The sequence below is a fragment of the Coloeus monedula genome (assembly GCF_965178545.1).
Source record: "Coloeus monedula genome assembly, chromosome: 1".
NCBI classification, from domain to species: Eukaryota; Metazoa; Chordata; class Aves; order Passeriformes; family Corvidae; genus Coloeus; species Coloeus monedula.
This window is the reverse complement of record NC_138781.1, coordinates 20,612,707-20,626,754: the sequence shown is the minus strand read 5'-3', so window position 1 is coordinate 20,626,754 and position 14,048 is coordinate 20,612,707. Positions and strand designations below refer to the sequence as shown.

The 14,048-nt window shown below is 39.5% G+C and overlaps 1 protein-coding gene across 3 annotated transcripts in view; it reads right to left on the bottom strand.

Moving 5' to 3' along the window:
• ST8SIA6 (ST8 alpha-N-acetyl-neuraminide alpha-2,8-sialyltransferase 6) overlaps positions 1-14,048 on the bottom strand; it is a 52,385-nt gene that overhangs the window by 7,709 nt on the left and 30,628 nt on the right. For 2 of the 3 annotated variants that reach the window (XM_082282993.1, XM_082282995.1), the window contains exons 7-9: positions 13,643-13,735; positions 10,294-10,766; positions 5,538-6,038 (exon numbers count right to left, since the gene is read on the bottom strand). In XM_082282993.1, the coding sequence (XP_082139119.1) occupies positions 10,298-10,766; positions 13,643-13,735 (562 nt within the window). In that variant the 3' untranslated portion in view covers positions 5,538-6,038; positions 10,294-10,297. Of the gene's footprint in view, positions 1-5,537; positions 6,039-10,293; positions 10,767-13,642; positions 13,736-14,048 lie in introns of those variants that run through there. The other variant, XM_082282994.1, reaches the window with a different exon arrangement.

The following is a 14,048-nucleotide window of genomic DNA, read 5'->3' as shown; positions in this document are numbered from 1 at the left end:
ACCATGATAGGATCATTAAATACTTCCATCATGCACTGTAAGTTTTCTCCCTCACTGGAGAAAAGAGGGATGAAAAAAAGACAAGACACAGAAGTACCAGGTGCGGCAACAAACACTGATGTATTGCTGAAGGTACATCAGGATTTAGCAAATGTTCTTTTGAATGTTCTTTTGATGGCAACATGAAGATGCCACTCCTTGTGTTTCACAGCCAGACTGTTTTCATCTTAAACCAGTATCTGCCAGCACCTGCCACCCAAGGGCAGTTATTGCTCTTGCTCAGAGTGATGTGAGCTCTATCCACATCACAGTACTGCACTTACTCCTTGGTCGATGGCAAACTCAAGCTGATGTTCTCCCATCATGTTAAGCTCTCGCTGTACTACTGGAATTTGCTTGACACTGAGAGCACACTGATGGGCTGCTACCCCTGTAGCTGTAACCCAGTAACCCCGGGTCATTCCTCTGGTGCGCCGCGTTCTCAGAATAGGAAGGTATTCTGAAATGTGCCCTTATGAAAGGAGACCACGAAATAACAGCAATAGTCCCTTTGTTTAGTGGCATGCTGCGGAGCGTTTCTGCTCTACTTGATCATAATGATAATTTTGAGCCAATTAAATACTTTATGAAAATCTGGAACAAAGCTTAATAAATATAAATCTGCCCACTTGTTGTATGCTGTAGGTGAAAAGCCTTAAGGATTTCCCCTGAGAGATTAGCAGCATTTGAAATTTGTCTGTCCAGAAACTCAGAGAATGACGATCCTGTCTAAAATGACAGAATTAAAGAGAGTAGGGCCTTCTACAGTAACTACACGCCCCCTTGGCACTGTTGTTGGCTAGCAGACCTGGAGATTAAAGAGATCTGCTGCTGAAGTACCACAAGATAAAGGATTACCTAGCTTTGAATATTTTAAACTAAGATATGTTTAACTAAAAGGCTCATGTGTAAGAAGTCTACTGATTCAAAGTACGCAACAAGTGGCTATCAGCTGTTTGAGATAGGGCTGTTTCAGAATAAAGCACTCCACAGAATATTCCTTGAGCTTGATCTCACAGTCTCACAGATCACATACAGGTGGATGTGTGTTTTGTGGACCTGAGTGTCCCTGGAGGAGATACTGCATGGATATTCAGGACCTCCCTCCACAAATTTGTCACAGGAGAGCAACTGACAGAACAAAAAAAGATCTCTAGGTCAAATAGATCTAAACCTCGATTGCCTTGTTAGGCTGCAGCTCCACCACGGAGTCTGTGCAGGCTCAAGCTGTACATGATCAATTAACCCAGATCAATTAACTGATCCATGTACTTGCACTGAATAAAATCAACTAATACCTAACAATAGGAATATTTTGCCAGTAATTTAGAGAGCCACAGAAGGTTCAAAGTCACCTAGATAATTTAGTTTCTTTTTCTGAGTCACACAAGACAGAGAATTTCATCTTTTGTCAAGCATGCTGGTATGTCAGTCATCTCACTACTGTACAAAGGAAAGAGAATCAAAATGAGAGCAACTGGTCTCAAACCGCCCAGGCCTTGTTCACCTCTGTTCTCTGCAGATGCTGTCTTAGATGCTGGGATTAGAAGAGACTGAAAGCAGAGGCATGCTGAATAACAAGCAAGTTTATGCAAGTTTACCATCAGTGAACTAAGAATTTTTCTGCTTATCATTTCTTAATCTGCCGGTGGTCAACAGCTTGTTAAAATGACTGTAATGGGAAAGAGAGAAGGGTGAGCAATAATCAGCAGTGTAGGCACCAAGAGTCCATAGTGTAGGTGCCTTAAGCACCTTCTGGCACCACAGGGTGAGATGGGCTCCGGCCCACCAGAAGAGCTGCTGTGCTGCCAATCCCCCCTGCAGGGGCCCATCTCTCCCTTCTGACCAGGCAGACCCTCAGAGATGTTACCTCTGGACTTGGTCAAGCTTTCAGGGGACTCTGGGTCTGTCCAACAGCTGCTGGATAACAAATGGTGCCTGTTGTGTCCCTACAATCTCACCTGCATGGTCTTACCGGCTCCTTTGCTTTCCAACTTTAGCACCTCCAGTTAGGCAACGTGAATATCACACCAAGCAGCCTTCCCTGAGGTGTAAACGCGGTCGCTTAGAGCATGTTTTACTATGCTGCAAGCACAGCAGTGTTTGATTCACAGTCACACAAACTCCCTAACAGACACTAAACAGGACTGCATAGCACTCCACAGGGTAAAGACAAATAACCAACTCAAGGCAGCACTGAATCCTGAAAGAGGATGCAACATTAGAGATTCAGAGGAGAAAAAGGAATAAAAGCAGCCAGGCGGGCTTTAATCAAAGGATGGTGTGATGCAGTTGTGCAAGGACACTGTCAGCTTCTGCAAAGGTAGAGTGGAAATATTAGCACATTGCCAGTGTTTCTATCTTTAGAAAGCTATTTAATCTCAATATTCATTCCACAGCATGTGACAGCATTGGAGGCCCACAATCCCTAAAAATGAATATTCCTCATGTGAAATAGAGGAAACTGAAAGGTCCTTCCTAACCTTTGGTCAAGAATCCTTAATCCAAACTGATGTTGGCTCAGTCTTACAAAAGTGTCATAAACATACCCAGCCAGGTACAAAATCAATTTATTATTATTAACCTGGCACAGATGTAAAATAAATAAGAAATAATTTATTCAGCTATCCAAGAAAACATCATTTCCCACAGTGAATGTACTTCAGAAAGTCTTGGTCATTCTAACTATACCCTGTGATGCAGAAATGCCACTATTAACTTGCCCAGCCTGTGCCTGAATTAGCACAACCCGGCCAGCACACAGCACGAGTAGTTATAATAAAGCTGAGTAAAATGTCTGCCCTCCTGTACAGTGAAGGGGATGCAACTAACATCTCATAATAACTTCATGTCTGGAGCAAGGCCTGAGGTTCTTAATCTAAAGTCTAATAGAGTGTATTTTTATTCTATGGAGAGTTAAGAGCATTTGTAGGAAAGGGTAGGAAAGACCAACAATTCCTTCACGCATTTCTTATCAGCCCCATCTTCCACACAAATCACTGAGAGCCTTGAAAGCAGGGAAGATCAGGTCTTCAGGTCACTGGCAAATTTAAACTTCATGGAAACAGTGCTAAAAAGTCAGTGGCTGTCCATACTACAGAAATTTCTATTTGCTCTCATTTGTGAGTGCTACACCACATTCCTTCAGTTAATACCTCTTTTCATCAAGGCTAGAATAGGTTTCCTCTTTTTGGCTAAACCTCTCCTAAAATGTATTCTGATGACCTTTCCAGTTACTAATACACGTGTGTTTCAAATAGTGTAGCTGCACAGAAATAGTTCAGATGCACAGTAACTTCAGCTCTTCATGGCGTGTCATGGTACACTGTTTACATTTCTTCACTGAAACAATGAAATCTGGTACTAACAAGTGCTTTTGAAAAAAGTTGCTTCTTTGCTAAAAATAAATTTCATCTTCTCCTCTCCCCATCTTCTACTTCACACAACCAGGTTTTGCCCCTTTACTCATGCTGAGTAGTTAATTGAATTTAGTCTGAGCAATGAATGATCTTACATTATCTCTATGTACACATGGAACATTTGCAGTTGTTCTGGATACAATGCAAGAACCTCTAAAAGATGTATGAATTTTCCCCAAGGCAAACCATGTAACTGCTACACAGCCAGGATCACCTCACTGCTCTACACTAGACTGGAATAAGTTACAGTCCTTATGTGAACAGAGGTGTGCCTTTGCCTCTCTGGAAGAAATGCAGCAAGGTTCTCCTCAACCTCAGCTGTTTGCACCACCCAAAGGACAACTACATCACTTTGCACAGCTTCTACTAAAAACACTCCATGTGAGTGATTTATAGCAGAGGAGATGCTCTTTTTGGGAGCAAATTTGTCTTTGATCTATAACTAGGATGTTGCAGTAGGCAATCATCCATAACACTCGTAACATGGATGCAGGTTCTTGCAGCAGCCAGTTTTCTGCACATGAGCAGCAGATGCCTGTAGCCAGAAAATGGCAAAAATCTCACTGCTGGGGAAGAAAAAATGTGGATTCTGGTGCTGGGACTGGAACAGATCAAAGTAAATCAAACCCCTGTGCTCCCCTCTTTCAGTCACCACCTGGTAATGCAGATGGACTCATCAGCTCAATTCTGCTGTCTTTGTTTCTGTTAAAGGCTCTACTGACACTCACAGGTCCACATGTGTATTAGTGGCATCAGTTATTGCCCCAAATCACTATGTAATTTTTAAAACCCCTTATTTTCAAAAATGGACTTTACTGCTGATATTTGCAGCCAGAATTTATGGACACTTCTGCTTGGGTAGGAGTAATACTGGATTCTGGTATCATTATCCTGGAAATAGATCCAGATGCTGAATGTGTTTCAATCAACAGACCTGTAACCCCAATGATTGATTCTAATGCTTCCAGGAGTGTTTATGTGATTATAAAACTGCTGCAAGGTAAGCTTTCAAATATTACAATGCAGTAATGCTCTTATGAGGTATACATTTAAAAGGCTTTTTTGAACCTTATTTCATAAGGTGCAATTCATTTAAGTGGGAATTTTTTTGCAGATGTAATCCTCGAAGAGTGGAATACTGAATGCTCTTTAAATCAGTTGATTTGGGATTTAATGCTGCAGTAGCAAAAGGAGTTTTAGTAAATGAAATATCTGATAGTATCTGACTGTAAAAGAAAAAGGACACCCTATCTTTGAACTGACCATTCAAAGGACTCTCAAAAAAAAGTCAGTGAAACTCTTAACAGAATCTGATTATTAAAATTTTAAAATTTTGTTTGCTTGCTTGGTTGGGTTTTTTTTCTGCAGTAGAACATATAAGCATATAAACAGTAAAGGCTAGAGTACAACTGCTTGTCATGGTGTGACATAGTTCTTGTAAATGAAAAGGTGATTCTTTCCACTGGGCTGATATTTCACTTTCTCTTGTTGGAGGATGTTGCTCCACGTGTATTCTTGGACTGCATGGAAAACTTAAAGAACTGCACAGTTATAAATTAAGTGAAGGTAGTCACTTTTCTCATACGTCCTGGTGTTGAAGAGCTGGGGGTTGATAGTAAGAGGAACATTCTTCTAATAATGCCTAGTGCAGTTTCATTATCATAGTCACATATGGATACAAGCTATACTACATGAAAAGAAACTGAATTATAGGCTTGGTACCCATCATCTTTCTAATGGAAATTCTGTCTCATGTATCAGCCAAGACAGAGCTGGAATGGCAAGAGTGTGTGCAAAGTCATGCCCTACCAGGACTCTGGGGACTGTAGTGTGGAACCAGGTTCACTGTCCTCATTTGGAGCTAAACTGGACTCTAGACAAGAAAACAAGCAAGTAAAGTGGTTTATAAATAATTATACAGCTCTGGTGCTTCATATACTTGTTCTCAGAATTAACATTACTCATATGAGTGATCCCATTAAATCCACAGCATCATCTATTGCTCAAAAAATGAAAGCCCATAAACCACTTAACTACCTCTAACCTCAGGGATTTTCTCATCTGTGCACCCTGGGACAAACTAAGAATGACATGGTTCTGAATTAATTACTCCTCTGCAGCTCTTCTCATCACTTTTCTCATGTAGACAAATGCCAGTATTTGCAGGATGAAGTTTTTAACTGAAAATGTTCACTCATGCAGCCACCATACAGAAACTCTTGCCTATATTATGTGATATCAACAAAACCAGAGATCTTATGTCAAAATATTTTAATGATCCTCTAAGAAGCAAAATACGATGAATGTCACATATTGCCACCATCCTGAGATTGTGCTTTTCTACCATTAAACCAAGAGTAAGGAGTTTCAGAATTTTTCAAATAATCATTACTTCATTATTTTAAAAAATGATCACTCAAAATTTGTAAATGTAGCAGTCACTGTGTGAAAAATCCACTTCGTTTTCTCCCCAAGTGTAAAATATTTCTCTATTGTAATAATGCAATTTAATGCTCACAAAATCACATCAGATCAAATCCAACACCGAACTGCTGCGTTTGTCTCCTTAGGATCATCACTCTGGAATTAAAACAATAAAATATGTTATTGGTATTTCTTGTATAGTAGAAAATCCGCTTTTTATATTTGAAAGAAGCCAATAGTTTAGTCTTCTGTGTATGCATTGCACTTTCTGCATCTGCTTTTCATCTGTATTTCAGACTGTGAGTCTGTGACATTATACAGAATCACAGGCTCTCAGAATCCTCCTGGTTAAGCTGGAATGCTCGTGCCTGGTGTAACTCAAGCATCTGCTCTTTCTAAAGGAGGACTCCTTCATTTGAAGATCCCCAGAACCGCTCACATTTACCCCACCTGCTCCACACTCTTCAGGCTTCTTAAGCTAACCGAGGTCTAGCCAGTGTCTTCATGGGGACACATCCACTGCCAATCTGAATATGGATATGTTCTAAATTATATTATCTACTCATATTTTGAAATAGCTAGAGATTGCAATTATTCTGTTTCTTCAACAGGATAGTTCTGCTGTGGAAAACCAAACCAGAATTCTTCTAGATATGTATATACTTCTTCATTTGAATTGAAATCTAACATAAATTCTAATTTGATTTAATCTATACTTTTCTATTCTGGTAGGTTTTAACTAAATCAGAAGCAATTTATCTCCACTTGTTTAATTACTGACATTATTCTTAACACGTAAATTTTGTTCACCAAATGCATGAGCGAAGTCTGTGCTTAAAAGCTGTACTGCAGGGATTCTAAGGCAGAAAACCTTTCTTTCAGTATCTAATAATTTCACATCGGATAATATTTGCCCAAGTCAAGGATAGTCTGAAATTCGGCTGTCTGACAGGAATCCAGAGGCATCCTTATTTTAAAATGTGGTATAATTTTTCTCAAGGTAATTGAAAGTGAACTGTGGGGTAGCTCCTATTTCTCTAGCTACACCAGGACACCACAAGCATAAAGGAATTTCAACAGAATTTAAGCTCATGTTGGCATTCTACTGTTATAAATAGGTTATGTGTAACAGTATTTATCACTTACTTGGTTGCAGCAAATTTCAAGATTAAAAAAACATCACATGAGGACAGAGTTTGGAACGAAATTACTCTTTTTCATGTCAGTTCCTGAGCAAGTAAGCAGGCATCCCCCTGCTTTACAGGATGCTGCTCTGGCAGCTGCACCTTGAGTGGAAGGAGTCACTGCTGCTCTCTGTCAGAAATAGATTGCATGTAATCGTTTGGCTGGAGTTAAAAAACCCATACCTACTTTTTACTTTCCAGGTAAGACACACTTACACAGTGGAAGGTTCAGCAATTCTTACTTCCTAATCACCAGCACACCTCTGCTCAAGCCCTCCTCCCTCAGTCCTTCTGCTCAGACAAATTGAACACTATTGACTTCCCCAGGCTCAGAGTCTCAGTTTCATTCTTCCTTTGTGTGGTTTTTTTTTGTGGTGACTGACTCCTCTGAGCAGCTGCTTAATGTTGCTGTTCTGTATGTCAAAGAAACACATACTCATCTTCCGTGCTGTCTTTTCCTAGCAAAGAGAAAACCTGATGGATTCTCGGACAGACAAAATTTGCATTTTAGCCAGGCTTCTGGGCAATCAAATTTTTGCCAGTCTGATTAATTTATCATCTGACAATTTTTCTAATCAGATTTTCAGGGTTTTTTTTCTATTTTTAAATATGAATCAGGTCATTTCCGCTCCTTGAACCTGTGTTTACTTGAAGCTAATGACATGCCCTTCAGGCTTATCAGGTTAAACCAATGAACAAACAAGACTTCCTCCAGCTGCAGGGCCATATAGCAAAAATTATTTGGTAATCTAATACAAAATAATAAAGATAATTATTTTAATCATATTTCAAGATTTTGCTGTTGCTGCATTTTCCATTTGACCCCCTGTGATAGGTGGACACCTACTTTAGTGACAGCCTGTACATGTCTGTTGTACATAATCATAAAGGTACAGGAGAGGATATTAAGGCAGAATTTCCCACACTGTGGGACTCTATAGGTCTCTCACATCTGACAATTCTCTCTATCCAATAAGGAAAATTCACCTTCCCAATGTCAAGGATGGTGTTTAGGAGCAATATTGCCAAAAATTATTTATTAGGATGCAGTTATACTCTCCCTATAGGTGTTCGCAGCAGAGAAGCTTCCTTCACTTATTTACAGCAGCAAACTTTTGCGTCCCAGTAACGTGTGTGGGAGGTTCTGCCTGAGCCTTCTGTGGGCACCCACTGGTGTAAGGAACCTCCAGCTACCCACTAAGAGGGAAGAACACAGAGCATGGAGAAGAACATATAATGGAAATTGAAAAGAGAAAGGAGATTATTCAATTTTTAGAAAAGGTCATCTTCAGTGAAATATTCTCATTACAGAATTTCAATTATCTCTAATAGTTGATAATACTAGCAGAATGGTAGCTCATACTGAAAGCATTTAATTTCTTTGGTTTTCTCCTAGTAAATATAAGTGTAAATTAGGGCAGCACAACTTATTCTTCTTATGTTTTTTTTTCTTTACAGCTTATTTGGCAAATTTGGCCACAAGTGATTTTCAGTCTGTCAAGTATGGACAGCATTTAATTAACACATACAGATACTTAAACATTTTTGTGGCTTCTATCTGCTTCTCTCTAGAGTAAATATTTCTGAAGAGCTGCCTTTAATTTTTTTAGCTGGTGTAGTTACTACAATTAAAATTACACAGTCTGTCTCCAATGATTTATATTATAGGAATAACAAATATGATGAAAACTGCTGGATATCAACAGCTTAGCCACTAAGAAAAAATACATTATGTATTTCTTAACCTTTCCAATATTCTGCAATCTTTTACAACCAAAAAAAGCATACCTTAGCCACATGAAACTGCATATATATACAATTCAATGCCTCCTAGGTAATCTCCTGCCATGGACTAGGAGAATGGATTCACTAGGTGGATTCCAGGTTCTTTCTTACAGGTTTTATATTATTCTAATAATCAGAAAGCCATTTATTTTTCTATTTCTTGAAAAACTCCTTGAAACTGAATAAAATTGTGCCTTCCTGGTACTAGCAATCTGTTACTTTAAAACTTAGCATTCTCTGATGATAAACTAAGTGTGAATGTATCTCTGACAACACATTTTCTAAACACCAACAAGGATATTCTCAAATACATTTCAGAACCTAGCCAGAAGAAAAGCACCCCAAGCTTTTAAGCTTAAGATTTCTGGCTGGAACAAGATGATGCTATTTTATTTTATTTAACTTGAGTGATACTGTCATGAGATTACATCCGTCCAATTAAAGCATATTGTATACAATGGCAGTTCTACTGTACACTTCACTTACTATTATATTAACTTGAACCCCCTGGAAAAATAGAGTGACTTTGACAACAGTATTGTGAGTTCAGGAATTTCTGAGTTAGCTTAAAAGATGAAGAAGTACTCAGGCAAATTGGTCTTATTTTGTCAAAAGGGAAAATCAAGATGCAAAACATGCAGACAAATCTTTTCAGAGTCATCTCTAGTGTGTACACAGTAAATTGGCTCAAGGTCAGAGGCCAGACTGTGCTGTATGTCTCTGAGGCAACACACAGAAGGTAGAGTTCCAAGGGGTTGGGACAGAAAGACCAGAGGAAAGGGAATGACACTTCATCCTATATTTGTAACTCCCAGATTCTGAGCTGCCTCAAGGTAAAATGCTCAGCAAGATGTGCTGTAGTGTATGGCAGCTCCCTCACTGCTGTCCACAAGCTGCTCCGCAGCCCCGGGCCGTGAGCGCACACGGCTCGGATCTGTACCTAACAAGAGGGAACGAGGCCATAGATGCATGCTTCCCCCTCCTGGAACAATCCTCATCCTTACTCTGCTCTCTGTATATATCTGGAAAGGCTGTGCCAGGATTAGGCATCTCCTTTTGGAGATCACAATGTGTGAATGCCTTTAATAAAGCAATTCTCAAAGGAGGCTGGCTCCTGGGAATTGATAGGAAGCCAAACATAGGTTGGCAGAGACATGTATCTGAGATAAGGAGACACAGCTGACTGACTATGATTTATGTGGGTAATCTGTACTTAGCTATGCTCCCTATCTAATATTCACATTTAGAAAATATTTCTCAACTCTGTGATACATATTTATTCAGAAAGATACAATCTTTCACTTATTTAGGAATACAATTTTCACTGAGTGCAAGGTAGAAACATCTCTCTAAGGAAGAAAAGACTCACACTTTGTAAATCAAGTTTTCCCTTGGCACATTAGTGAAATAAAGACATTTTATGTGGTAAGAATGGGACCTACCTTTTTAATCTGATTCACATTTACCAAACTGCAACTTCAAAATGCCTTTGCCATGAAGCTGAAGGATCTGGTTGTATTCTTTGGGCATTGCATGGAAACCCGGTTTAGGCAGCTGGTTGTCATAATAGTGGTGGCTGATTGGCATCTTCTCTGTGGATTTTGAGAAAGGCCAGAAGCCATAGAGCTTCACATTCTCACACAGCTCAAGAGCAGCACTAGTGATCATAAAACCAGATGACAACCGGTAGGCTTTCACACCCTTAGTTCTCCAGAACTGGGCAAGACTTTTCAGATAAGTGGGGTGAAAAAATATTGCCCTTTGCGTTGCTTTGAACTCTTTCAGAGTGTGGTATACTTTAAAAGAAGTGGCCGTGTTGCTTCTGAAGGAAAATGCCGGCAGTAAAAGAAAAGCATCTCCATAGACTGCAATGTTTTCCAGAAATTGTGTCTTCTTTTCATTGAGCTTGTTGTATCTGCAAAGCACAACATTTTAGGAATGGAATGTAGTATTGATACAAACATTACAGACCAAAACAGCCCAACTGCATTTCCAAAGATGCATTATGAACTCTGCTGCACCAGTTCAGACTGTCTACACTGCAAATTCCTATCACCCTATTATAAGTTGTCATATGTGCAGCTATGAAAATCTGACTATTGTCTAACAAGAACACACTAAATAGGATTGAACTGGCAACACAGGAGATACTGAAGCAGATCAAATTCACTGCTAATGAGACTAGGACCTATTTACAGAATTGATCAAGAAATTAAGAAGAATGCAAAAAAATATTGTGTTCATACTTCCTCTGTTTAAAAATACATGCACTACAATATGTACTGTATGTGTTTGTGGAATGTGTTTCTTACATCAATAGGTATACAAGAATCTCTCTTCAAAATCTCTGTCTGCCCTGTGTGGAAATCCAAGGATGCATGAGCAGTCTTAGCGTGTTAAAGATTAGTGTGTGCTCAAGTTTTGCAGGGTTTTAGCTGCATTTGATATACTTTTAAAATACCTAAAAATATAGGCATCCCTGTTTATGTCCTTCAACTACAAAAGCAACACATGGAGATCTATAAAGACTTAGAGCTCTAACTTCACAAATGATGAGAATTTATTCTCAGATGCTTTCAGTCCCCCAAAAAGGGCAAAGAGACTTAGTTCTCGCCCCTGTGCTCCCAAATGTACTAGTTAAACTCCCAAGTTATCCGAGACGTGATACAAGCAAGGGGGTCACTCAACTCACGTCCTCTACAGATCTGACTTTCTGAATCACCTAAACATATGGAGCTTCCACCCCCTTTGGGACTCAAAGCACAGAGTCCTCTTTCCCAGGTAGTTGTCTATTTGAGCAGTGTATTTTCACCTTTCAAAGGCTACCAGAGTCCACTTTTCACAAATGGCTCCAGCAGAAGCTGGAAAAATTGGTTTCATTTCTCTTCACAGCTTGAGTAGGTTCAAACCCTCTTTTCATGCAGCACTTCAAGTTGGAGGACAGCAGGCACTGCCATTTCTATTCAAACCACTCACACAAGAACTACCTCTTGCACAACTAAATTAGTGCAAGGAGTGATACACCTTTTCTCAACCTGAAGGGGTTTAAACTTACAGCTTCTGCTTCCCAGAAAAGTGCCATTACCACCAGACTCTGAAACAAAATGAATGAGAGAGACTCAGGTCCTCCTGTTGACCCTGAACCTCTGCGCATGCAAGAGCCGTGCAGCCAAAATAAGCAAGAAATGCCTGAGCCTGTGTCTAGGAAAAGCGGCTGAAGGGTGAATTTCTGGCCTCCAGGAATTTTCTGTTTTTACTCAGTGTAAAGTGTTGAGCTTCCAGGACAGAAATCAAATCTCTCTTCTTCCTTAGCTAGAAACCTGGACAACTCAACTTTGTCTCAATCTCCTTTGCAGCTCTGCCACTGTAAGGAGAAGTGTAGCCCAGTTCCATTAGGACACCTACATTGTACACCCTGATAGACACAGTTCAAAAGCTGATTAACCTTAACAATAACATCAGACTAAGCCAGTGTGCAAACACAGAGTTTGAAATTACAGGGAATAATGTCCCAATAGGTCTTCTGAGAGAAGAAACGAACTTAGTTCTTTCAAATGGTACCAAGTTGCTTCCTGCTTCTTCTTCAAAGGCATTTACAGATTTTTCTGAATATTTAAATAAATACTTTTTTAAAATCATAAAATCCTTTTATAATCTCAGTTAATCCTCCCACAGGTTTATCTCCTATTTCCTTCAGTGTAACTCCTATTAATCCTAGTGTGACTTGATTTGGCTAAAAAATGAGTGCAGCTGTGGCAGAACACTTTGATTAAGCTCAGAAAAATTGTGGATCAGGGCAGTAGTCACCAAGGATGCTGAGTCATTGGACACTTTCCCTTCCTCATATTCTTGTGCAGCCCCACTAGCATCAATAAGCTAAATCTATTTTTGGAGAAGCAATAATTCGTCTTCATTAAAGTCAAAAGGGTTGGGTAAGCATTAACGTAGTTAGTACTCATTGCAAAAAATGAAGTTCTATCCCTGAATCAATGAAAAATGCCTGATAGTAATTTCTATGTACTCACTGTACTTTTTCCTTCTTCCTTTCAAGGAGAAAAAAAAAAGCTCTGCCTGATGTTGTCTTTTTGACAATACAGTTATGACAGACAATAAGATACAGTAAGATTAGCAAGCAGTAAATAACATGGCACAGCAGTCCTTTTCATAGATAAGCTGCAGTTCCAGCCTGCTGAAGATGTCAGATTAGTCAGGCTGGCCTTATTAGATTTTCTTTTCATCAAGAAGGCGAAAAAAAAACCCACCTCTGCTGAGAAAAAAGTGTGTGAGCAAGCAGCTTTCATAGGGATTGAAAAAATGGATTACAGAAACTGGGCCTCTCAGGAAACAGCCCTCATCAGAACAGCCTCTAAGCTCATTACCTAAGAACGTGTGCTCACAGACCTGCTGATAGAGTTGGACACGCATTTCCAGGCTTTCCTGATTTATGATTACAATTCCTTTCTAAATGCTTGGGGTCATGAGGGTCATGGGCGAAAAAAGAAGAGGCTTGGGCTTACAATCACCAATTTTACTCAGCCATAAATTGCTAACTAATATCAGCCAAGGCTCTTGCTAATCTAGGTATTGATGATTCCTTTATGCTACAAAAAAGGCCAGGTTTAGAAGATTTCCATTTAGACTAGTACATATTTTACATGGAAACGAAGTCTTAATGAGGTATTTACATGCACTGCTCTCTATGCTGGTATCCCAGTGGATTTCCATGAAAATCTAAATCATATCAAACAATTATACACCATCGTGCAGAAACAGATTTGCAGCAGTACTCACTTCTGGGCTATGATACTCGGATTAACAGTCACAAGGTTTGTTTTATTGCCAACATCTTTGCTAACGTTTCCTGTGGTTGGAGGGAGGTTACACCTGAAATTGAGAAACATTTGCTTAAACAGATGTGCGCCAGAAATGCTTTAGAGTTATTATTTGCAAATTCCTCTCTTGTACAATGACACTTTCACGTCAGCTCCCAGGGATGTCTAAGCACTTTACAAATATTAACTAAGGCTTACAGCACTTCTAGTAAAAATATTTAATCTACTGTACAGATGGTTAAAATAGGGCACAGAGACCTCATTTTCATAAATTGTATCACAAACCAGGAGCACAGTCAAAATCCCAGGAGGAGCCAGTCTATGAAAGCCCTATGCTAGCTGCTAGGAAGTATTGCCCCTCTTGC